The 25,998-nt window shown below is 40.2% G+C and overlaps 1 protein-coding gene and 1 long non-coding RNA gene across 3 annotated transcripts in view; one reads left to right on the top strand and one right to left on the bottom strand.

Moving 5' to 3' along the window:
- CUL1 (cullin 1) overlaps positions 1–24,837 on the top strand; it is a 94,389-nt gene extending 69,552 nt beyond the window's left edge. For both annotated transcript variants that reach the window (XM_075921712.2, XM_075921711.2), the window contains exons 9-22: positions 1,301–1,431; positions 4,273–4,380; positions 4,469–4,575; positions 6,403–6,451; positions 6,893–7,024; positions 8,036–8,153; positions 9,476–9,552; positions 11,847–11,978; positions 14,703–14,795; positions 16,282–16,329; positions 16,418–16,500; positions 21,948–22,053; positions 23,536–23,649; positions 24,295–24,837. In XM_075921712.2, coding sequence (XP_075777827.1) covers positions 1,301–1,431; positions 4,273–4,380; positions 4,469–4,575; positions 6,403–6,451; positions 6,893–7,024; positions 8,036–8,153; positions 9,476–9,552; positions 11,847–11,978; positions 14,703–14,795; positions 16,282–16,329; positions 16,418–16,500; positions 21,948–22,053; positions 23,536–23,649; positions 24,295–24,375 — 1,379 coding nt within the window. In that variant the 3' untranslated portion in view covers positions 24,376–24,837. The remainder of the gene's footprint in view (positions 1–1,300; positions 1,432–4,272; positions 4,381–4,468; positions 4,576–6,402; positions 6,452–6,892; positions 7,025–8,035; positions 8,154–9,475; positions 9,553–11,846; positions 11,979–14,702; positions 14,796–16,281; positions 16,330–16,417; positions 16,501–21,947; positions 22,054–23,535; positions 23,650–24,294) is intronic.
- LOC149525367 (uncharacterized) lies at positions 12,540–13,266 on the bottom strand. Its single transcript, XR_016348918.1, has 2 exons — positions 12,799–13,266; positions 12,540–12,704 (listed from the first exon to the last, which is right to left on the bottom strand). It is a non-coding gene; the product is annotated as an uncharacterized LOC149525367 (long non-coding RNA).
- Positions 24,838–25,998: the final 1,161 nt, after the last annotated feature.

The following is a 25,998-nucleotide window of genomic DNA, read 5'->3' as shown; positions in this document are numbered from 1 at the left end:
CATCCAGTAATTTGGGGTTTCTAATAAACTACTCATAGGCTATACAAAAAAGTCCCACAACATTGAATGGTAGGATATGACTGAAAAATCTAACATTACCGTATTGGATTATCACATCTCATGGTATGTAGTTCATGATGGTTAATTTTGTCCTTTACCTGAACATTCGAGTATCTGTTTATTAAGTCCAAGACTTTCTATGGCAACTAGTGATTTTGTGTGTTTCATTTTTTGGGTGCTCAACCTGAGACCTTGAAAAGGGCCTTATTTTTAAAAAGAGCTGAGTACTTGACTTTTGACATCAAACTCCTTCAATTTGGACACTGCAAAATCACTGAGAAATCCTGGCTGCAGCCTGTTGTTTTTATATGTTCAATAAAGTTTTTCATCCTGTGACCTTGAGTTTTGTAGAGGAACTCTTGTCAATCATCCCTTTCTTTTTAGTTGGGCTTATAAAACAAAACAGAATTTGCTAAAACTTAGCAGTCATTGAATATCATCTCCTCTACCCCCACGTCCCAAAAGGTTGATGAGGAGGCAGTAGCATTTCTCCAACAAAATTTGCAGATATCACACTTTTTGAAGTTTCTCTCAAAGGCCACATCTGCACTTGGTTTTTTGCCTCAGATTTCCCACGGTTGCTAACACTATTTTATTTCCATCACTGGGTGAAATAATGTGTGCGCTTGTGTGTCTTTGTTTTAAAGAAAGCTGCAGGTGGTTTCTGAGGTTTCAAGTATTGTGTTATGTGTACTTGCTCTGAGAGGATTACAGAATACAGTGGTTATGTTGTTGGCCAGCTGGAGCCTACGCTACATTAGCACTCCCACCACTATTACTGCTGGTGGTGCTGAAACAGTGATATCAGTTATAGAGGACTTGGAGGCAAAAATCCTAATTTACATACTCAAAGTTTAAACTGAGTTGTATGACACAGCACCTCCTCGCAAATGTGGGAACTTTATGAAAACTAGAAATAAGTTATTATTTACTGTAGTTTAGATCTTGGTTTTAGTTTCTTGATTTGTGTACCGGAAGTAAGAAGTGATTTAATACTTAATCAGAATTTTTTTATTTTCATAAGGTTTTGTCCTTTAGTGCCATCTAGTTCTTTGTATTACTCTGCAATTGTTTAGTGTAAATTGTTTGATTTGTTATGTAATAATACTTGCAATTATGCATATGTTGATGGATGTGTGGCTATGTTCGTTGGCCACTTAAAAAATGCAGCATTGGAGTGTTGGGAGAAAGGAAATCCTAGTTAATACAGATGAGAGAGATTGGCTTTCTTTTTTTCCAGACTTGGGACGCATGTATAACCTTGTATCTCGAATCCAGGATGGCCTTGGAGAGCTGAAAAAACTCTTGGAAACGCACATTCATAATCAGGGTCTAGCTGCTATTGAGAAGTGTGGAGAAGCTGCTCTAAATGCAAGTATCTTTTTGGATATAGTTTTATATTTGACTGTTAACAGTTCATTTTGTGAGAGGTGAATGCCTCTGAGGCCTTTATAGTTAACTGAGAGGCCTGTATATTTCCTTGGGAATACAGCAGCTGGGAACTAAGTGGTCGAGGTCTACTGACAAACTATTCTTTATTCTGTACTGCATCCTATGTACTTGTCTCTTGACTTGTTTTAAATCAATTTAACTTTTATTACTTCAGATACAATATTATGTATGCTGAATATGGCTGCATAAAATTGAGACAAGAAGGCTGAGGTAATACGTTTTATTGGCCAACTTCTCTTGATGGAAGTGACAAGCTTTTGAGCGTCAGAGTTCCTTTTCAAGTCAGTGGCACTCAGAAGCTTATCCTTTCTACCTGTAGGAGATGGTGGTTAGAACATAGTGCAGCACACACTTCACCCTTTCATATCCTCTCATCTACAACAGTTCTGCAAACTATATACAGCTGCTTCCCGAGTTACGAACAAGTTATGGACCAACACTTGGTCGGTAACTCGAAGTGTTCGTAACTCGGATCCCATAGAGTTACATGGCAACTGTGCTGTTCGTAAGTGTGGATCGCCGTTCGTAACTCGGATCTGCATTTACGACCGCTTTGGTCGTAAGTGTGGATGGTCGTAAATGGAGGTGGTCGTAACTCGGGGAGCGGCTGTACAATTATTTTCTAGTACAATATTTTTATTATTAAGGGAAAGTAGTGCTGATTAATTATAAAAGAATTGTAATGAGGTGCCTCACTTTAATCAACAAATATTGAGGTTGCCTCATTGAACAGTATTTAAATAATCTGCAACGTGTGTGTGTTAAAGTTATCAGGTGTATTATTTTTGTTTTAATTTTATGGAGAGAAAAGGGAATTTAGGAAGAGCAGAATATATTCTCATAATGGAACTGACTATACAGTTGTGTGTTTTTAAACAAAGAAGTGGATGACTTTCAAGCAGATGATAAAGTGAAAGAAACATTGCCTTTCTCTTCTGCTGCTTTCCCTCCACAAATTACTTGCATCTGTCTCCCTGTTCATCCCAAGCCAGCACCTACATTACATTCCCTTGGGAACCATCACACCTACTTCCCTGAATATACTTATACAAGTATATACAGGCAGTCCCCGGGTTACGTACAATATAGGGACTGTAGGTTTGTTCTTAAGTTGAGTCTGTATGTAAGTCGGAACTGGCATCCAGATTCAGCCGCCGCTGAAACTGACCGCCAGTTCTGACTTACATACAGATTCAACTTAAGAACCCCAAGTCAGCTGCTGCTGAAACTGATCAGCCGCTGATTCCAGGAAGCCCGGGGCAGAGCAACTGTGCCTCAGGCTTCCTGTAGTTAGCGCTGGTCAGTTTCAGCAACGGCTGACTTGGGGACGCCTGGGGCAGAGCAACTGGGGTGCTGCTGGGTTGCTCCAGTAGCGCCGCTCCTCGGCGCTACTGGACCAACCCAGCAGCACCCCGGCTGCTCTGCCCCAGGCGTCCTGATTCAGCCGCTGCTGAAACTGACCAACAGCGGCTGAATCAGGACGCCTGGGGCAGAGCAGCTGGGGTGCTGCCGGGTTGGTCCAGTAGTGCCCAGAGCGGCGCTGCGGGACCAACCGGCAGCGCCCCAGCTGCTCTGCCCCAGGGTCCACAACAAAAGCCTGGTCTGCTGGGGGAGGGGGGGGTCACACTAGCTGCGCCCCCTCCCCCCAGCAGACCAGGGTCACGGGGAGCAAAGCCGCAGCGGCTGGGTGCCTCGCCTCTGAGGCTTTGCTCTGGCGCGGGACCCGCTTTGCTCCCGGTGCCCCTGGTCTGCTGGAGACGGTCCCCAGCAGACCAGGGGCACCGGGAGCAAACCCGCAGCAGCGGCGTGTTCCCCCGCTTCTGAGGCTTTGCCAGAGCTGAGGCTTTGCCACAGTCCCCTGGTTGGGGACTTATACTTTTATGCTAGCGATGTGAACAAACAACCGTTTAGTTAACCAATAAGTCTGGTCTTTTCGGTTACCATTAATGGTTATACGCAGGCTCTCACCTCAGGAGCTGAATTCCATCCCACACTGCTGTAACTGCTGAGATTTTCAGCAGTTACACGGTTACATAATGACCTGCTTTTTAACATCCCTATTAAATACACCTAGATTATTTATCTCACCTGTACTCTTGTGACACTTAGCACCTTCAGAGAGACACCACGTTGAGCTCACGAGACTCGGTTTTTGTCTTGCAAGGTCTCCTGAGAGTCTTGTCTCAGAATGTTTCCTGTCTGAACCTTCTTGCAATATTTGTAGCTGTTCAAGGAGGAACCTTTTTATTAATTTCTGGTTCTATCTTGGCTTACTTTATTGGAAATTTTAATAATAATTTTCATTCTGGTAAAGTATTTAGAAGTAAGATCTTATTACTGGAAAACTAATTGCATGGTTTCATCTTAGAAATTGCCATGTTTTGGTTTATTGAACGACAAAGTGTTAGATATGATTTTTAATTAAACTTGTGTCTTCAGAATATCTCCTTGTTGGATATCATTGCTTTTCCTTTTATACTTTATATAGCAGCAATAGTCATTGTACATTTGGCATTCTTATGTATGTATAAATCAACCACGAGGAAGTTACGTATCTGTTACTGTAGTAATGACTAGGACAAGTTTTCCTTGTCACTTAAATGCATTTAATAGTCTCAAATCTACTTCTGTTTTTTTTTTAAATACTTCTAATCTCCCTTTTTTTAAACTTTCACTCTGCCTAAGAGGACATTAGTCAGTTGCATTTTTTAGAGAAACTTGCAAAAAGTTGAACAAGCAACAGATTGTTTTCTCTTTCAGGATCCAAAAATGTATGTACAAACAGTGTTGGATGTCCATAAGAAATACAACGCTCTAGTCATGTCTGCGTTCAACAATGATGCTGGCTTTGTGGCTGCATTAGATAAGGTAAAGTTTGTTTAATGTTTGTGGTAACCATTATATTGCTTTGATTTGGGGGATTTCCAAAACTTTAACTTTCTTGTGTAATTTACAGGCTTGTGGTCGATTTATAAATAATAATGCAGTGACAAAAATGGCTCAGTCATCCAGTAAATCTCCAGAATTGCTGGCACGATATTGTGACTCCTTGTTAAAGAAAAGGTATGTCTTCTAAGGAAAGTTAAAAATCAGTTTTCTAGCATTTATTTTTTTGAAAAGCTATAATAATCATCAGGGGGTAGATGAGTTAGTCTGTTACAGAAAAAAACAAAAAATGGTCTGGTAGCACTTTATAGACTAACAAAACATGGAGATGGTATCATGAGCTTTCGTGGGCACAGCCCATTTCTTCAGATTACTCTGAAATGCTACCAGGCCATTTGTTTGGGTTTTTTTTTTTTTTTTTATAATAATCATAGTTGTGAAGTAAAATTATACATTGCATTATAGAAACATGTTTAAATAGTTAAACATTTAATTCAAGCAAAAAAGATACCGCAGTAATGGTTGCTTGAAAATTCTATATACAAAATTGAATAGGAACATTTTCTAAAATCTGTTATCCAAAGAAAATTCCATGTTGCTCTTAAGTTTCAGTTCACAAAGGAAAAGAATCATTTTCCTTTTTTACTTCAAAACTCTGGTATTTCTTTTTAGTTTTCTGTGTCTTTCTGGCCACGTGATTGCAAATTAAGGACAAAAAAGCTTCCTTGTAAGATTTTGTGGTTCATGGTTTGATTAAAGTATTTGTTATTTAATGGTTCAGCAACTTGTGGATTGAGTTGAAATCATCCCTTTTCTTAAGGAACTTGAGTCAATATTGGCACTGATTTGGCAACCCTGATAACTGGTTCACTGAGGGTATGTCTAGACTACATGCCTCTGTTGACAGAAGCATGTAAAATAGGCTACCCGACATAGTTAGTGAAGCAGGGATTTAAATGTCCCCTGCTTCATTAAAATAAAAATGGCCGCCACGCTGTGCCGGATCAGCTGATTGTCGGCACAGCGCGGCAGTCAAGACGTGGATCGGTTGACAGGGGAAGCCTTTGTCTGACCGCTCCCTTATGCCTTGTGAAATGAGGCTTACAGGAGCAGTTGACAAAGGCTTCCCCTGTCAACTGAGCTGCGTCTTGACTGCTGTGCTATGCCGACAATCAGCTGATCCGGCACAGCATGGTGGCCATTTTTAGTTTAATGAAGCCGGGGATATTTAAATCCCCGCTTCATTGACTACGTCAGGTAGCCTATTTTACATGCCTCCGTCGACGGAGACATGTAGTCTAGACATACCCTGAGAGATAAATATTGGCTTAACCCTTTAATAGCAGTGTTTCTCAGAGTGGTTTCGTGGGCCACTTTGAGAAACTGCTTTATAATAGGATGCTTGGTTTTTCTAGGTTAGGGTACGCTTGATGAACATATGGTGTGAAAATCTTCCTTTGTGTTGTCTGCTTACGTTCTCAACCTACCAAGATTCAAATCTAAAACATCAGTCTTTTTTTAGAATGCAAGTGTAAAAATTTCAGAAATTCTCTTAGGCTGTGTCTAGGATAATCAGAGAGTGAGAGAGACCGAGCGAGAGAGCACTCAGTTGCAGAGAACAGCTTGAAATTCTGTACAGGGTTCATTTTTTCCATGTGGACATAGCTCTTTCTTAGCCATTGTGGAGTCCAAGCATGGTCCACTGCAGTCTTGAGGGCCATAGTCTGCACTTCAACTAAAAAGCTATTTTCTTAATTTAAATGCATTAGTTTATGTAATCTATATATTAGCATGTGGGAAAACCGTGTTTACTCCTTTTGAAGGGAAACTCGCTGGTAGATTGAAATTCTCCGAAAGAAATAAAAATTTTGAGCCGCTTTGTCTTTTGCTAGCACTCTTTGCTTATTAAATAAATTTCCATATATACCAAGTCATTAATCTAGAATGTGGCAGGGTTTTCATAAATTAATAAATTTGCTCAGTAGTGCACTTCTTTGACTGCAGCTCTAAGAATCCAGAAGAAGCGGAGCTAGAAGATACACTCAATCAAGTGGTAAGATTTTTAAATGGTTTTTTTCCCCTATATAATATAAGCTTTTTAATTTCACAATCATTTGAAGGTCATCACAGAAGATTGTAGACCATGTGCAGTCAAAACTTTTAATTTGTGTATTTCATTATTTTCTTTTCTATTTAAGATTAAAGTTTTTGGTAACATTCTTTTGTTTAAAAGTCAAAAGTCTTTGTTTTTTGGAAAACCTCTTCCTTCAATCAATATTATACCTTAAAAAGCTGAACAGAATCACCATTCTCTTTAATTTATATTATGGCATAAAATCATTTGATCTCTTCTGAACTACTTCAAAGATTAAAAAGACTGCATTTTTCAAAAATAATTAGCATTAAATTGTATGACATTTTAAACAAAATTTGGACTTGATACAAATTTTCAAGTCTGTTCCTTTTGTAAAAAAATTTTTTTTGGCTTTTACAGATGGTTGTATTCAAGTACATTGAAGACAAGGATGTGTTTCAAAAATTCTATGCTAAAATGCTGGCAAAGAGACTGGTACACCAAAACAGTGCTAGTGATGATGCTGAAGCAAGCATGATCTCTAAACTTAAGGTAATTCTTCCCTTTCTTAGCAGTGGCTTGGGAGGCACTGCTGAATATAACGTTTCAGTTCTATAATTTTACAGCTTTTTAATTTTGATCATATTAACTTTATGTTCACAAGTAATTTAATCCCATAGGCTGGCAATTAGTATGTCTCTTTTTGGAATCTTCAAAGGGGTAGCCAAGTCAGTCTGTAACTACAACTTAAACAACAAATCATCTAGTAGCACCTTAAAAGACTAACAAAACATGTTGATGGTATCATGAGCTTTCTTTCGTAGGCACAACCACTTCTTCAGATGACAGAAATGTTGGAAGTGTTGGTTCTTGGATCTGGACTTCCAACACGCCTGTCATCTGAAGTGGGTTGTGCCCACAAAAGCTCATGATAACATCTACATGTTTTGTTAGTCTTTAAGGTGCTACTAGACTATTCGTTGTTTAAGGGGTTTGTTTTAAATAAGATCTTTAAGCTGTCGTCTTATCCAAGCAAACAGCTACAAACTGTTCCCCAGTCTGCCACTTTTGGCCCTGAAGCTAGGAGAACAATTGATTTTTTTTTTTTGTGCGTGCTGCAATTGGACAGTGGAGATAAGTGTAGTAATCATTAATCAATACAGTTGGGTTCATAATCAAATTGTATAACTGCTGTTTATTTCTGTGCAGTTTTTTGAAGGGGGAGTAAAGTGCCAATAACTTTTTCATTTTGATAGTTGTTATAAAGGGCTACCAAATAGACTGTATATTGAGACTAGTTGGTTACATTTTCATGACAGTGTTTCCTAGCTGATTCATTTTATTTTTAAAATGTTGATCTCACAGTTTTGGTGACAGAACAGCTACAGAAAAAGCAAATAAAATATGTTACTTGTCTAAATGGGTTCAGAACTTTCAGAGTGATTTTGATTGGCAGGGAATAAATTGATTCCAAATAGAGAACCCCTTATTTTCTTGTTGTGTTGGTTCTCCCTGTGTCAAAATACATGGTCTTGCAGACAAAGTTGTGTTGTTTAATTACAGCAAGCTTGTGGTTTTGAGTACACCTCTAAACTTCAGAGAATGTTCCAAGACATTGGTGTAAGCAAGGACTTGAATGAACAATTTAAAAAGCACTTGACGAATTCAGAACCATTAGATTGTAAGTATTAAATTTAATATAACCTTTCTCTTAAAAGCTTGAGTAACTGTTGAATTAGCCACACTTTCCCTTAATTGTAGTGATACAAAGGGAAATGACCAACTGTTGAATGAGGGAATTGTTTGATTCATGTAGCATACCAATGAAAACTAGAGTTATTAAAACTTCAGCTTGGATAGACTTTTTGGATTTCCAAACAGCATTTTGTGATGCCTGATATGATACAGATCACAAGGAGATTAGTTGTGCCAGTGAGAAGATTCATCTTAGTTTATCCACCTCTGCTCAAAGTGAAACCTGATGTTTTAAATGTGTTTTTTCTTTGAGCCAAATCATTGCTTAAATAGGAATATTTGTGTAGGATAGTACTGAAAAAAGATAGATTCTCCTTTGGCTCATTATATAGGCCTGTTGCTTTCAGAGTGAGAGGTCTCTGGTTTTTTTTTTTTGTTGAAAAATGCTTTAACAGAATCATCACTTGAGTTTTTACTTTATTACAGTCCTGTGTTGTGCAAGGTCAATTTCAGGTTTTACATAATTTTATATTATAATCTATATAATGTATTCACTTCTGCCTGTCATCTGAGAATCTGTCTATGCTGCACAAACAGCCCTGTGGCAGTGAGACTCAGATCTCCTATCAAGAGGGTTAAAAATATCAATGAAGACATTCCCACTAGTTCTGTGGCCTGGGTTCCAAGGACTACACCACCTTGCTGTGGCTAAGCACCCAGGCTTCACCCTGAGTGAGAATGTCTACACTGGAGCACGATAAGCTCCATAAAAGAATGGAGGGAGTGGACCTCCACTGGCACCCAGTCCACAGCCCTGTCCCCCACTCCACTTCTTTCCTCAGAGGCCTTTCCCTTCACTCATCCGTCCCCCTGTTGCTTGCTCTTAAAGTAGATAAGAAGTGACTGGGCCATGCCCCCCCTACTATAGCACAAGGGCTGTTCCATCATGTCCCCATTAATCAGTTAACTGGTTAAATGTTAAGTTTAGCTGTTAACAAATGAAATGAGATTTTACATCCTTACTAATTAATGAGATTACATTTATAGAAATGTCAGGGAATTCTGAGTTATATTTGGAGTAAATAGAAATTTGAACCCTCGACCCACAGTGTCTTTAATTTTAATAATATGTTTTCCAAATAGTAATACCCACGGTCTTTTGTATTAGTGTCATCACTCTTTCTGGTTAGGCAAGACAGAAACTTCTCCTGTTTGAGTTGGCTTCTCCCAAACTGCACACGGACAGGTCCATAATAACAAAGGAGAAATAGCTGATAGTCTATTAATCTATGAACATTTCTTTTCCAGTGGATTTCAGCATACAGGTTCTCAGTTCTGGATCATGGCCCTTTCAGCAGTCCTGCACGTTTGCTCTACCTACTGAGGTAAGCCAATATGCTTTTAAATCTTATATTAAAGCTTAAAGTTTCAGTTTACGTTTTTCATGGAGGACCTAAAATGAACTCCCCAACGCTTTCTAACACAAAATGTCATGACTTGATCTCTTTTGCCTTTGGTAAAGATGTCCTGCAAAAGATTTATTCAAATAAAATTGAAATTTTAAGTATCTCTTCTTTTACGGTATGTAAAGAGAGCATGAAATGTTTTTCCTGTTCATTTTTTAATTTTTGAAATATCAGAAATGGTAAGTCTTGTCTTCCCTGGTTGTGCTGGAGGACCTTTCAGGGGGAAGGTCTGAGGTGTGTGATGCTTTTTTTTTTTTTTTTTAATTGATTGGACCTGAACATCTTTTACCAACATGTCCTTTTTCCAAAACATTCAGTAGTCATTAAAGTAAAATAGGTTCATGCTTTTAAAGCTTTTGTTGTAGTTAAGAAACAGAGACCCTCTCAGTTATTCAGCTTTCATTCTGTTGATTCTTGAGATTACATGATGACCAGCTTTCCAGTCACTGTTGTCCTCCAGCTAGTCCAGACCTGAATTTCTAACCTAAGGGTATGTCTAGACTGGAAAGTTTTGGCCATGCAAGTACTGTCGACATGCGAAAGTCACCAAGTCATGTTTAGACTGCAACCTCTGACGACATACTATGGACACGTTGTTAGCTTCCCCATCGACAGAAAGACCAAAGCAATGTGAGTATGCATTTCATAGTGCCTGGTGTCACCTTCAGTCACTAGGCACTGTGGAAACGCACAACGTAGTGAAAGACATTTTGGGAATGTTGAAAAAACATCCTGTCTTCCATCTCTTTGCTTCACGGGCTTCCGGCTTCCTTTGGAGTTATTTGAAACCGCCAGTCCTTACTGCACACTCCAACATCTGCTGTGAGAAATCATGGATTCCAGACTTCTTTCCTGTGCTGTATTCAGTGCTCTTAGGACATTATGCATGACAGCAGAGCTACTGTTGAACTTACTGTCAGAAGACGACTCAGATGCGAATGACAATATAAGTGACACGAACAGCAGCAACTTGGCATTTTATTTGGCTGCCACAGAGCACCTGTGCAGAGTAGTGTGTCACTTTTGAACTAGGTAAATCACTACTCAGTGGTGGGATTACATTGTCATGCAGGTGTGGGGTGAAGAAAAGTGGCTACACAACTTTGGGATGTGTAAAGCAACCTTCCTGAAGCTGTGTGCTGAACTGTGGTGCAAGAACACCCATTGAGAGCTGCTGTCTTGGTAGAGAAGCGTGTTGTGATTGCTTTGTGGAAGTTGGCAACTCCCAATTGCTACCGTTCAGTTGCACATCGGTTTGGAGTGGAGAAGTCTACCATTGGGGCAGCACTTCTGCAAGTGTGCAAGGCACTAAATCACATTTTGCTGCATAGAACTCTGTTTCTGAGAAATGTGTATGACATAGTGGCTGGCTTGGCTGACATGGGCTTTCCAAACTGGTGGGACAATTGATGGCACACACATTCCCAGTGTAGCACCACCCTATCTTGCCACAGTGTACATCAATTGGAAAAGGTACTTCTTGATGGTGCTTCAGATGCTTGTGCATCATTGTAGGTGTTTCATAGACATAAATACAGGTGGTCTAAAAAGGTGCATGATGCACACTCATCTTCAGGTACAGTGGCCTGTACAGAAAGCTGTAGATTGGGACTTTCTTTCCAGACCACAGAATTACATTGGGGGATGTGGAAATGCCGATAGTGATCCTCGGTTACCTGGCTTACCCATTGCACAAGATACCTGGACAGCAATAAGGAATGGTTCGACAACAGGCTAAGCTGATGCCTCATGGTTGTTGAATGTGCCTTTGGAAGGTTGAATGGGAGAGAGGTGTGTCTTTGGCACGCTCACCTTATGGAGCATCATATCCCCTTGGTTGTGGCCGCATGCTGTTGGGGTTTTTGGCGACAAAATTTGCCTGTATAGACGTGCCCTAACTAGTGAGATGGGGAGGAGAAGTGAAGGGAAAGGAAATGACCTTTCAGGCCTTTCTTAATACTTTGCAAAGAAGCAAAAGAACATAAGCCTGTTTTCTTTTCCTTTCCATATGACATTTAAAATGAAGTTGATCACAAAAGGAAATTTGTATGCAAGTCTGAAGAACCTTTTAAAAAATGTTCTATCTAGCTCGTCTAGCAAAGGGCATGCTTACATGGGGTAGTCTGGATTGATCTATATGCTGTCGATTCCAATACACTTACAAGTGTGAAAATACAGTGGTGGAAATATTATTATTATTTTTTTTTATGCAGTTGGAACGCAGTTACCAGAGATTTACAGCTTTTTATGCCAGTCGTCATAGTGGAAGAAAATTGACCTGGTTGTATCAGCTATCCAAAGGAGAACTGGTTACCAACTGTTTCAAAAATAGATACACATTGCAGGTAAAAATAACTTTGTATTAGGGAAAGGTTTAGTGAATAACTGAGTAATCTAAACATTTTTTTAAATGAATTCTTCCAAAGTGTAACATAGAGGAACCTTGCTGTTGGAAGTTCCTACCTCACTCTATTTTTTTTAATGTCAAACAAATGACAAAATATATATGTAGGTCTGTGTGCTAGGGAGAAAAGTTTCAGAACAAATGTTTCACATACCTTAAAAATAAGAGCCAAGCCTTCATGGCCATCCCTGCAATAGCAAAACATGAGTGTGCAATAGTTGAGAAGAAGTTAGAAACTATGTTTTAACTTCAAATTTTGGAGGTGGTTAAACAGCGAGACAAAATAATTTAAAAATGATGCATAATCACTGTATTTCTTTAAAGTGTTTAAGGCCAGATTTTCTCAAGAGTTTGGCAGCCACTTAGACATAAGAAATGAAAGGGGCAAATTTTAAAGTGCTCAAAACCTTGACAGGCTCCTTTTGGAAATCTTTCCTGCTTTATTTTAGTGCCTAAACAGGATCTGAGCTCTTTAGAAAATCTGGTCTTAAAACATTTTCTGTTGTTTTTTTCCCCCAAAAAAACTTTTCAGCTTGTGTCAATCCTTGATATAGTCATTACAATAAGATAATTGTTTAAAAAAAATTGAGATCACTGGGTTAAAAGTTTTATAACCTTAGGACCTATTTTATGCTCCTTTTTAAAATGGCGGAGTGCTTACATTCTCCTAGAAGTATTCAGTATGATGTAAACTTCTGAGTTTTAGGAAGGGACTAAATCTGACTTAGACTCTCCTGTGAATTAAAACAGTGCCTGCCTACCTATGTCAGCACACAAACAACCTAATATAAATATAGGTGCTGTTCAGCTCTATTTGGTACTTTTCTGAACTCTGGAAGTCAAGTAAACACTATCTAATAGTATTTGATATTGGCATTTTAAATTAATTTTGTGTTTTCTGTAACTTCCTAAGGCAATGCCTACATTACTACGGGTGTGATTCCCAAGCTCATTGAGCAGCAGTGTAGCAGCAGGAGCATGTGTGTGCATAAATGTGTGCATTATGATTTGCAGGGTCAGTCTTTTATTAGAGGAACTAAAATAAACAGATTTTTGAGTTCACAAATGCCTTACTTGGACTATTTATTGAATTTATGCATTTATGGTATTAATTCTACTAGAGGTAAACTTGAATGAAAACCATTGGTCTGTAGGGTTGCCAGGTGTCCGGTTTTGAGCTTTCTGTTCAGGAAACAAATTAAGAAAATGTAAATGTCCGGTATTTTCTAAATAAGATGTAGATTGTGATGTAATGTCAAGCATGTCCGGTATTTTTGTTGAAACCATCTGGCAACCCTATAAAATGGTCTGAGCACTGTAGTTCATTAATTTACTATAGATCTTGATGAAAAATTAGTCTTACAGTATGTACAATTGTATTTCAAATGTTTCTTATGTCAAGTAGTGAAAACCAATAAACTGTGTTTAGGTTTCATATTAAAGGTAAAATGGAAATTACTCTCAGGGTATGCCTAGACTGGTGGGTTTTTCTGGGATACTGGAGCTATCCCGGAAAAACTCCGCCACATCCAAGGAATGCGTTTGCTTTTCTGCTTTTTTGTGGAAGAGCAAATGCGCTCTTTCGGGGAGCCCCTGTATACCTCGTTCTACAAGAAATATGGGCTCCTCCAAAAGAGGAGGCTTTTCTGTCATTTGGCCCCCCTCTAGACGGAGCCAAATGGCAGAAAAGTCTCTGCCGGAAGAGCAATCGGAAAAAGCTACCCAAATTGTGGAGCGTAATTTGCTGGCTTTTTCTGAAAAGATGAGGATAGTGTAGCTCTAGCTTCAGTTGAGTAACAAACTGAAGGGAAATATTGTGAAATTAGAAATCGTATGGGTAAAAGACAAAGCTTTAGCTATGACACCAGGATACTTGGAAGGAACTGTCTGCATGTAGTTCAACTGGTCACAAGCTTAGGATTGAGATATAAAGAATACTGGAACATAGGCAATACAATGCTGGCACATGTGAAATAACATACAGAGAGTTTTAGTGAAGATTTATCTCCCATTTTAAATAGAAAATTGTGTTTTATTGGCAGTCCCATGAAGCTCTTTAAAGAACGTAGTCTGAAAGCATGTGGCCTAATTTCTCAGTTCTCAATTATCATTCACACATTCAAGTTTGTGTTGTGTAGACATATCTGAAGGCATGAATGTCTCACTGTTTTTAGTTGTATTACAAACATTATGCCTCTTTGCTTTCTCATGCTTAGGCATAGAGAGAATTTTACTCATAATCTATTTTAAAAAAAAAAACCTGTAGCACAGTTTCTAACCCTTATTTTTTTTAAAAAGTACATCTTTCAGAATTGTTTGCTTTAAACATCCATTCAAAATGTTGTTTAATAGCAGAGAAGAAATGGTAGACGTGAGTACGAAGGGTCATTGAAAAGTACATCTCGCATTTACTTTTTTAAAGTGATGATAATTTCAAATTGAGTATTATAAACCTTTTCCTCCTTTTAGATTAAATAGTTATCGCTATCAGGCTTCATCAAGGTTTCAGTTCAGTTTGGTGGGAGAAGGAGTGAGTTTGCATGTGTGTGTATTCATGATTCATGAATTTTCCAGGGCTTCAAGTTCAAATACACATTCAGGTTATGTGTACTTTCACTCAGATTTTATATTTGGCCTTTTCTTTTCTTTCTTTGGTGTCTGGAAGGCATCAACATTCCAGATGGCAATCCTACTGCAGTACAACACAGAAGATGCCTATACTGTGCAACAGCTGACAGACAGTACTCAAATAAAAATGGTAGTGACTTAATATATTGTATTATACTAGTTTTATGTTATCATTTCACTTACTCACTACCTCCCTTCTCAGGTCCTATAACTAGTCATTGGTTTTCCAGTGCATGTGTTTTTGTTTTAAAACTTCTGTTTTGGGGGAAGGTGCTGGTTTCCCTTTATTAGGTTCCTAGAGGTTTCCATGTGTTTTATATCCTGAAAGATTAAGAACATGAATGCATTGAGAACATAGGTTCATTGGCTAAGTGTTTGTTTTACTTGGAGAGGCAATTCCCTACTGTTCCTTCAAAAGCAGATGCTATACCCCAACTGTTTAAAAACTAGATATTTTTCCAATAGGTTCACATGAGGTCTGCTCTAAAGCATGTTAAGAAAAGGCAAATTATTCCTGGTCAGCGAACTTAAGTGACCTGCCAAAGAGAGAATAAATTTGTGAATACAAATTAGAGCTGTGGATGCTCCATAGAAAATTCATAGGGTGATGTCTGCATTGAATAATTGCCTCTGTTATGGACATTGTCAGCCACCGATGTAGCTGCACCTAGTGCAAACTCAATACTGTTTGCATGGATGTAGCATCTATCTGCTTCAGACTGGGTTCAGTTTCAGCAGAGGAATTAGCAGCTTCACATGTACTTGAGAGAGGCACTAGTGCAACTTCCTCAGGGCCTGGCCTCAAGTGTTTGTACTTAAATATAAGCCCCAATGTAGATAAGACCTAAAAAATGTTCAGGAAGCTGCTATGGTGCATTTTCTGAGTTCTTACTCAGCATGAATGAAATAGTCTTTGGCCAGATGCATCCCTACATGTCAGCACCATTTAGTGGGGAAAGGGTCATTAAAGGGGTAATTGGAAAGAATTGTTCTTTGAAATTGGCCTATTTGAGAATCCTCAGAGCAGTCTGGCACAAAAAAGGGGAAAATCTACTATTGTGTTGATGCTAAAGTGGTGGTATTTGTCTGTAATCTGGTAAAATTAAGTCTTTAATATTTCCCATATGCTTTTATGGTATTTTTCAATCACTAATTATCACTGTCTTGATGCTCTATATGTGGAGGGCTGCTGACCCACATTAAAATCAATCAGCTCACATACCAGAGCCTTGGGAGCTAGTAGAATTTGTGTGCTCCAGCCGTGTGGGGGGATGGCAGGAGACTGGAGCACCAGTATGAGTTCCCCAATGCTGGGAGGGAGCCCATGCCTTGGAGGCCAGATCCAGGCAAGCTGGGGGCCGCATCTAGACCCAGGCCTTAGGTTCCCCACCCTTGCTCCTTGTGTTCTATTTTTGCAATTTTTTCCTATATTGGTGATTTTTTTTTTCAGTTTGGCCTACAGTACATATTTTTGTAGCTATGAAAAATGAAACCTGAATAGCTCCAATGCATGCAGAACTTGTCAGCTATTTTGTTAACTCATTGTCAAAATTCATTTGACATTTGCACAAAATGTATTGTAAATTCACATTGATAATGTTTCCTGTAACTTGTAGGATATCTTGGCACAAGTTCTACAGATTTTACTGAAGTCAAAATTATTGGTAAGGTCTTTTGCTTTCTTGCATATTTGATTCATTCAAACACAATTTAGCAAATATATATCTTATAATAATGTTTTGTTTCTTGTAGGTTTTGGAAGATGAAAATGCAAATGTTGATGAGGTGGAGTTGAAGCCAGATACCTTAATAAAACTATATCTTGGTTATAAAAAGTAAGAAAAATATAATAGAATAAGCCTGTTGTGTATAAATGGTAACAACCTGTTTCTCTGAAGCATCTGCTATCTATAGTGTCACTTTGCTATAGCTATAATTGAGCAAAGATCCTTAAAGCAAATAAGCTGGTACTCACCAGCAGTGTCAGTAAACATACTCTCACATCTTCAGCTCTTGATTCTTGTTAGTCACTGGGGCATAGTAAAATCTGGTGTAATTTAGACAGACATTGATCAAATAGACACATTTAGTTTGTGTGCCATCAGTGTGGGTTTTGCCATTAGTCCTGACTCTCACATGTCAAGTAAATTACATGTAATTTAATTATTAATTTTTTTTTAAATAAAAGCAAGCACCAAATTGAAAGTTTTAAGTACATGGCCATTAAAAACAGCCCCTGAAAAAAATCAGCTTCTGGAAAAAGATCAGTGTGCTTATTTAGAGATTTAAACTCTGAAGTGTCTTAAAAATTAAGGTTCTCTTTGCAGTGTCTTTTCGTTAGCTCCTCTTACTCCAGTGTCATATTTATAGTCATATGTGTCAACAGGGGTGAAAGGAACAGGTACTGTCGTATTACAACCCTTTCTCCCCCCACCCCCTCTCGTGTTTCAGCACAGAAGTGGTTCAGTGCAGGGGTGTGGGTTGCATTACAGCAGTACCTGTAAGAAGTTTAATTGTGGGAGGGGATGTGGAGGACTCAAGATGAGGGGTTAGGGTGCAGAGGCACAGAGTGGGGAGGGAGGAGTGTGTAGAGGGCTCATGGCAGAAGTTTGTGGGATGTGGGGAGGCTCAGGGCCGGGAGTACAGATACCACACTGCCCAGCCATTGGGGCTGTGGTCTGGGTCTGCTATGGCTCTGCTATCCAGGGGCTGTGGATGCTTGCTGGGGCTTGGGATTTTGCAGAAGAGAAGGGTAGAAGAGGGGGAAGAGAGCAAAAGGGAAGGGGTGAGCCACCTATGCCAAGCACTGGCATGGGAACCCTATGGTAGTACAGCGGCTGGTGTAGTAATAGCATCCAGAGCCCCTCTCCCAGCAAGTCACTCTCTTAGGGTACGTCTAGACTACCGCGTTTTGTCGACAGATACTGTCGACAAAACTTCCGTCGACAATTTGCGTCCAGACACATGGAGTTCTGTCGACAAAGCAAGCTGCTTTGTCGACAGAATTCCGTAGTCTGGACGCAACGTTACAGGCAATAACACCTTCTGTCGACAGAAGGTGTTTTGCCTCGTAAAATGAGGTTTACCAGCGTCGACAAAACCGCGGAGTTCTGTCGACGTTATGTCGACAGAACTCCGCGGTAGTGTAGACGCTGGTATTGTTTTGTCGACAAAAGTCCACTTTTGTCGACAAAACTAGGTAGTCTAGACACACCCTTACTTTCACCGTTGTATCTCAAACTACCTATAGTGGTGATTTTTGTGTACTTAGTCAAGGGGTATATTTAATCTCAGGTATGAAATCTACACTGATGTTGATGTATTTAAGAATCCTTTTAGTTTAGCACATATAACTTAATCCACGTGCTAAAAAATAAACCATTTCATGTGAAATGAACATTTTTATTGAGAAATCCTGCCTTGTATTTAATTTTTTCCCTTCTGTATCTAAACAATGACTAGAGCGCTGAGTATTCTGTTTTGCGAAAAATCATAAGTGATTACACTTGAACCTCTTTAATCCAGGAACGGTGGGAAACAGGGTATGCCAGATTAAAGATTTTGCCAGGTCAGGGAGGGGTGCTGTGGGGACTGGGCATGAGGGGCTGGGGATAGGGCACTTTTCTGCCACCCCGCTCCTGGGGGCACACGTGGCTCCGTGCCACTACGGAGCACTGCCCCCAGAGCAGCGGGGAAAAGCCTCAGGGGAAGAGGTTCTGCATGCTGCCATTCCCTCAGATACAGGGGAGGAGAGTGGCAGCACAAGACTAAATAAACCCAAATCCCTCTGCTCTCCTCATAAGTCCTGTGCTCCAGCCCCCTAATCATTTTTGTTGCCCTGTAGTAGACTTTCTCCAGTGTGTCCACATCTTTTCTGTAATGGGGGACCCAGAACTGAACGCAGTACTCCAGATGTGGCCTCACCAGTGCCGAATAGAGAGGAATAATCACTTCCCTGGTTCTGGTGACGATGTTTTCGCTCTTTTTTAATACTCTTTTTTTCAAATCAACTACTTTTGTTTGAGTTTCAAAATCAGTGGAATTGATAAAAATCTGTTTTCAACAGTGCAGTGGATTCACAAGGATGCTTATAAAAATGGCAAAACCTAAAAAACAATGAATGGTCTCGCAGCACCTTAAAGACTAGCAAAATATATAAATGGTGTCATTAGCTTTCATGGGTACAATCTTACTATCTACATATTTTGTTAGTCTGTAAGGTGTTGCTAGAGCATTTGTTGTTTTAAGTTTTTTCCAGTTACAGGCTAACCCTCTGAAGCTTATAAATACGGCTTATTTGAAAAGTATAAAACTTCAGTCGTTTTTTTGGGTCACTTTCGACAAATATTTACAATATTCAAATGTGTAATTGCAACAGTATCCCTACTTGGGGCAAAATACATCTTATGAAAGATTAATTTTGGGATTTTTTTTATCTCCTCGCTATGAGCAGAATGTAATAAGTACACCAACGCATTGACTTTTCTCCTAAATGTCATTTTTCTATTGTCCATGTGTGTATACTCATATAATTGGAGCTCAGCATCGATTTCATTTCTCTCTTACTAGAGGCAAAATTCCAAAAATAACTTGGAGGCGTAGCTGTGTTAGTCTGTAATTTTAAAAACAATGAGTAATCCTGTGGCACTTTAAAGACTAACCAAATATTTTGAAAACCTGATCTTATCCATGAAAGCTCGTGATTCTATATATTTTTGTTAGTCTCTAAGGTGCCACAGGACTATTTGCTGTTTCATATTTAATGTTGTATTTGACCAGATGAGGCCAAAAGTCTGTGGGGGTAACTAATTGCACTTGATGTGTAAATAATCCAAATTGTTCACAGCTTGTTCTTGAAGAAGATGAAGTACAGGCAGTCCCCGGGTAACGTACAAGATAGGGACTGTAGGTTTGTTCTTAAGTTGAATCTGTATGTAAGTCGGAACTGGCATCCAGATTCAGCCGCTGCTGAAACTGACTGCCAGTTCTGACTTACATACAGATTCAACTTAAGAACCCCAAGTCAGCTGCTGCTGAAACTGATCAGCAGCTGATACCAGGAAGCCCGGGGCAGAGCAACTCTGCCTGGGGCTTCCTGTAGTCAGCGCTGGTCAGTTTCAGCAACGACTGACTTGGGGACGTCTGGGGCAGAGCAGCTGGGGTGCTGCTGGGTTGCTCCAGTAGCACCGCTCCTCGGCGCTACTGGACCAACCCAGCAGCACCCCAGCTGCTCTGCCCCAGGAGTCCTGATTCAGCCACTGCTGAAACTGACCAGCAGCGGCTGAATCAGGACGCCTGGGGCAGAGCAGTTGGGGTGCTGCCGGGTTGGTCCAGTAGTGCCCAGAGCGGCGCTGCGGGACCAACCGGCAGCGCCCCAGCTGCTCTGCCCCAGGGTCCACAACAAAAGCCTGGTCTGCTTGGGGGGGGGGGTACACTAGCTGCGCCCCCCCCCCCCCCAGCAGACCAGGGACACAGGGAGCAAAGCGGCAGCGGGGGGTGCCTCGCCTCTGAGGCTTTGCTGTGACCGGACCGCTTTGCTCCCGGTGCCCCTGGTTTGCTGTAGACGGTCCCCAGCAGACCAGGGGCACCGGGAGCAAACCCGCAGCCGCGGCGGGGTCCCCGCACTGCTGCGGGTTTGCTCGCGGTGCCTCTGGTCTGCTGGGGACCGTCTCCAGCAGACCAGGGACACCGCGAGCAAACCCGCAGCAGCGGCGGGTTCCCACGCTTCTGAGGCTTTGCTCTGGCAAAGCCTCAGAAGCGCGGGACCCCCCCGCTGCTGTGGGTTTGCTCCCGATGCCCCATGTCTGCTGGAGACGGTCCCCAGCAGACCATGGGCACCGGGAGCAGCTTTTCTCGCCCCGGAGCTCGAGGTGGCTGACCGCTGCCTGTGAGCTCCTGGGCGAGAAAGCCCCGTTCGTAAGTGCGGATCCGACATAAGTCGGATCCGCGTAAGTCGGGGACTGCCTGTAGTAAACTGTCAAAGTTCTGCTTTCAAAAGTCACTTACAAGCCTCACTGTGAAGTTTACCTTTCCAAGTCATATTTGGAAATACAGCTTTGGCTCTTTTGAAAATGTTATCCTTGGTACCCAGATTAAAATTTTAGCTTTGTATGTTTTAGTTTTATATACATTTAATATGAATAGAATTAAAATGTAAATAGTAAACAGATACTAATGGCAAAAATAAATTCACTTTAGAATTCAGTAATTTAGGTAAATCATTTTGTATTTTTGTAAAAGTAAGTTCCTTTTTAATTTTGCAGCCTGTACGCCTTTAGCAGTCAGTGCACAAGTAGTCTTTGTTTGCATTTTGTAACCAAAATTCCTGTTTCAAAGGTTACATTTTGTTGCCTTAAATATTTTTAAAACAAATTCATAATTTGAGATGTTTTAATTTTCTACTTGAAACTCAAAACTAAATCTAAATATGCAGTTCGTGTGTGTGCTTTTGTACCAGGATTTGTCCAATTGTGGTCTGATCCTGCAGACTCAGTGGGACCATTCACATGAGGAGTTTTTGATGGCTAAATCCCATTATTGCTTGGACAGATCACTGCCCTTTGTAGTATTAACCATTTTGTGGAGATTATGGTATTTTGAAGCTTGTTTAAATCAGGCATGTAAAATCCCATTCAATTGATTAACCATTAAACACAATAGTTAATTGTCTGACTGCTTAAATGTAGTGTTAAAGGGGAGCGGGGGGGGGGGGGGGGAGCTGGCCCTGCTGCAGCCTGGCAGGGCTCAAGTGGCCCCCCCCCGCATGTGCCCAGAGGGGCTGGTGGGGGCGGGGGGAAGGCCTCTTCCAGCCCTGCGTAGGGGCCCAGTTGTGCTGGAGTTGCCCTCTGCCTACAACTGGCCATTCCCAGATACCGGTTAACTATTACCCGGTAAGCATAATCCATTATGGGTGATGCTTACTGGGTAACCAGTTACCTGTTAACATCCCTACTTTAAATTTAGTGCCCAGTTGTGCCTGCACACTCTAGAGTACTATGAATTGTATTCCATCTGGCCTGGATAGCTCTTACGATGAAGAATGTCACAGTGTTAAGATCTTTTAAAGATCACTGCCCTGTCACGTTTGGAGAAGGGGAGAAATTGTGAAATAAATGGAACCACCACGAATTCCTCTCCTCTCCTAAAGAAGAAAAGCTGTGTTGTGAGCAAATGGGCAGGGAATTTATTCTTTTTGGAAATAGGAGGAGTACTCAGATATTTCCATTCAGATTTCCTTTTTGAAATTAGACTAATTATTTACTTAACTACCTTTTCCTGGCAGCAAAAAATTGAGGGTCAACATAAATGTGCCAATGAAGACTGAACAGAAGCAGGAGCAGGAAACTACACACAAAAATATAGAGGAAGATAGGAAACTACTGATTCAGGTGGGTTGGATAGTGATGTGATAATATATTGCCTCCAATGGCATGTGGTCAATATCAAGTCCTACTGTCAGAGATTCTGGGAGAAAGGGGATTGCCACCTTCTGTAGTGTGCGGGATGGGTCACTTGCTGGTTTACCTAGACTAAATAGTGAATTCTTTAAAACATGAAGTCTTTACATCATGACTTCAGTAACTACATCAGAGGTTACAGGAGTGGGTGGGTCAAGTCCTGTGGCCTGCAGTATGCAGGTGGTCAGACTAGATGGTCACAATGATGCAGTCTGGCCTTAGTCTGTAAGTGTGAATCTATTTCAGCCCCATGAGTTTAAGTTCATTAACACTTCTGTATTTCTGCAGAAGCTTGCTTTTAATATTTATGCCCAAGAGAACATGATAGTGTAATATTCCTCTGCAAAACAAACTTGAAACAAAACATAACAGGGTTTTCAAATAGATAGCTTTTATATTTATACATAAAAACAGACATAGGAGGGTGTCAAAGGCTTTTTGTTGTTGCCGACATTGAAGAGCATACTAAGGAGGATTTAGATTCTGGGGATTCATGCACTGATTTTGCTGAGCACCTAGGTGCAATGTAAACTTCAGGATGTTGTTCAGATTTAAAATAATCACAGTGGAATTGATTTATATTGTACCTGTTACAATTCTGAATCCACCTCCAGAAGAAAAAGTTGTAAGCCTCATTTTGAAGTTTTCTGGCTAATATTGCCATTGATGTCCATTACTAATACTAGCCTTGTACAAAACAGTTTGTAATCTGGTAGATTAGCAAGGGTCTAAGAACAAGCATATAATGAGACACTGAAAGTTCTCAGTAAGAACTCTGTGCATGTTCGTTCCACCACTAGGCAGTGCTTACATCCTCTTTAGCAGGTACAAGCCACTGGTAGCTGCATGATAAAGCTCTGAAGACCATGTTTCCCCAACAGCAGGTCACAGAAAGGTTTTAGATGGGTTGTGGGCCAGGTGCAGGAGTGAGCCCACTGTTCAGTGGTGACTCCAGTTCCATAGGACTGAGCCCAGCTCCAGGTATTGTGATCTGATGAAACTACTCTCCCTAATTTGGCTCAGCTGTTTCTCAGTTATGACAGAGGAGAAGTTGGGTCAAACCTGAGTGGCGCAGTCACCCTGTATGCAACATTGCAATCCCCATAGTGAGGAGCTGGCCCTAGCCCCATGGGACAGAAGATGCTGCTGTGCTACACTCAGACAGAATCATGGTTTCAGTGGAGGTTGCTGCTGGTTGGTATCCGTGGCTGGGTGAGGAAGGAGGAGGATTTTGATTTTGTCTTCTGATTTTGCTCCCACCCTCCCCAAACAAATTTGGATCTTGGCTAAGTCTCAGAAAGAGACAAAAAGTAATTTGTGGATTGTCTTAGTGAAAACTTTGGGAAAAGTGGCTTGATCCAGAATGGCAAATTGTATCTTCCTAAAAAGGTCTGTTTCTACTTTGCTATTTAGGCTGCTATTGTGAGAATTATGAAAATGCGAAAGGTTCTAAAACACCAGCAATTGCTTGGAGAAGTTCTAACCCAGCTGTCCTCAAGATTCAAACCACGAGTTCCAGTAATTAAGGTATGTCAAAATAGCAGTAATATATATTAACTCAGATGCTTGTTTTCTAAATTCAGCCTGTTAATTTTTTAAGGTTTAAAGAAATAAATTATTCAACTATTATACTTTAAGTAGGAAACATTTAATTTAATCCCTTACAAGTTCTCAAAGACTAGTCAGCATATTGATATGATGAGGCTAAATAATAAGACCTCATCATGTGCCAGTAAGCATGCTACAGTGTTTATTGTGACATAATTTATCATATCATTGTCAAAATAAAGGAACCACGTACATTTTGGCTTAAATGTTTTATTGCTCACTTACAGAATAATAATGTTCTAGGGAATTAGTAACATTTGGCTGTGTTCAGTCATCGTTACTCCCTTGAATAGTGTTTGCGGAGTGGCCTCTTCTAGGCATGGTCAAAAATTGAGTAAATTGCCATTGTTTGAATAGTCTGTTTGTTTATGCCATTTCCCTGCATAATATTTAATGCAAGTCTTTGAAATAAACATGTATTCAGCATGATATTTAGTAGCCAAAACTGTTAAAAAGCTTTCAGCAACCAAAAATTGTTTTATTGCTCTTAAAGTGCCTACCTGGGGTTTGTTTTATTAAATACTATGAAATGCATTACTTGCCTTTCAACGTTTTCCCCTACAGAAATGCATTGACATTCTGATTGAAAAGGAGTACTTGGAGCGTGTCGATGGTGAGAAGGACACCTACAGTTACTTGGCTTAACATTTTTATTAGCAGTTGTCTGACTGTGTGAGACACTCAGCAGATAGATATGTGATGGAAAGAATGAAAACAACTGAACTTCATAGCAGCCCGTCTGCTGCCATTTGGACCTCCCTTTTTAATGACTGAGACAAGGACTCCCATCAGCCAGTCTCAGATTTACATCGGAACTGCTCAGGATTGATACATTTCAAGTATGTAAATATGGACACCAATGCCATTTAACCTAATTTAAGAACAGAAAGGAATCAAAACCTTCTACCCTGAGGGTTGCATGCTACTGCATTTAAATCAATACATTGGCTATATGATAAATAGCTGCCACCACAGGCAGCACTTAGAAATGTTGGCAGCACTTTGAGAGCGAGTCTGAATGGACGTATGTGTAATCTGCTATGAAAAACCATTTGTATAGTGTGTTTCATTTTTTAATGTGTGATAAATAAAAAAAATTAAAAGATTTCTGTACAAGTTGCATTTGGTTTTATTGTTTTAAGTTTCACTACTTTCTAAATGTAAATAAAAGGTATAATGATTATGAAAGCTACAATAATTTGTTAGTTTTGCTTTCTTCCTTTCCTGTTTTCCAGTGATCATAGCAAAACACTTCCCAGGATTGAAAAATGAATCTGTATTTGTGGCTTTTTGGAGGAGGGAGTGACTGAATTCAGGGAAGTGTTCATTGAATTGTGCATACTGTTTTTTTTTCGATATATGCTAATAAATCTCAATAGCAGATACTTGGAAAATGTGCACAAATGTTTTGGCATTGCAGTTTGCGTTTCTCAAAATGGATACAACAGATGCTAAACTCATCTACTTAAGCGGTCAGGTAATATTTTTGCACGAGGTTAAGCAAATTAGGCCACTTTTATCAATAGTGTGGCAGTACATCTTGGATGCACGTTCTTGGACAAAACTGTGTACTTAACACACGTGCTCTGAGATTATTCCCATTTTAACAAAGTTTTTTTCTCATTTTTGAACAAGTGAGTTCTAGTTCTTTATAACTTGTATGTGACTGAGCATTGCTCCGAGCTGTGGAAGCCTGATTGATTAAAATGAAAAAGTGAAAACCTAATTTCATAATGGTGGAAGTGCTGTACTCACTATTGGTACAAATGTAAAATTCTTGCTTTTAGTGTTTCCAAATTGTCATTGTGAGCAGAAGCTCCATCTTTATTTTTATGATGCACATCCGGCACTCAAAGACACCACAGCATTAAGCCATTGTTTTCTGAGAAATACCCATTCCTCTTTGAGCCACCTTTCTTCATTTCCCATAATGATGTGAAGATATTGTCCTAGCAACTCTTTTTTTTCTGGTCTTGCTTTGTTGAAAGTGTTGCTTTGCCCTAATGAAGGCTTAAACAAATTACCAGAAAGGATTTAAAAAACACCTTGTGTGCATTGGGGGGGGGGGGGGGGAGAGAACTGGCTTAGTTGCTTCCCCAAGGGGGAGGGGGGGCGGAGGGAAGCTTAAAAGTTCAGGGACTAATTGACTTAGTTGCTTACATCCCTACCTGCGACCTGACTGGTCCCAAATGAGAATTTGCCAGACCTGGAAGCTGGACCCCCTTGCCACCTGAGTCCCTGCCAAGCCCCTGTGTCTCACTGGGGGGG

The sequence above is a fragment of the Pelodiscus sinensis genome, chromosome 2 (assembly GCF_052426305.1).
Source record: "Pelodiscus sinensis isolate ZL-2025 chromosome 2, ASM5242630v1, whole genome shotgun sequence".
NCBI classification, from domain to species: Eukaryota; Metazoa; Chordata; order Testudines; family Trionychidae; genus Pelodiscus; species Pelodiscus sinensis.
Note: the sequence above shows the minus strand (reverse complement) of the source record. Positions and strands in the feature narration are given on the sequence as shown.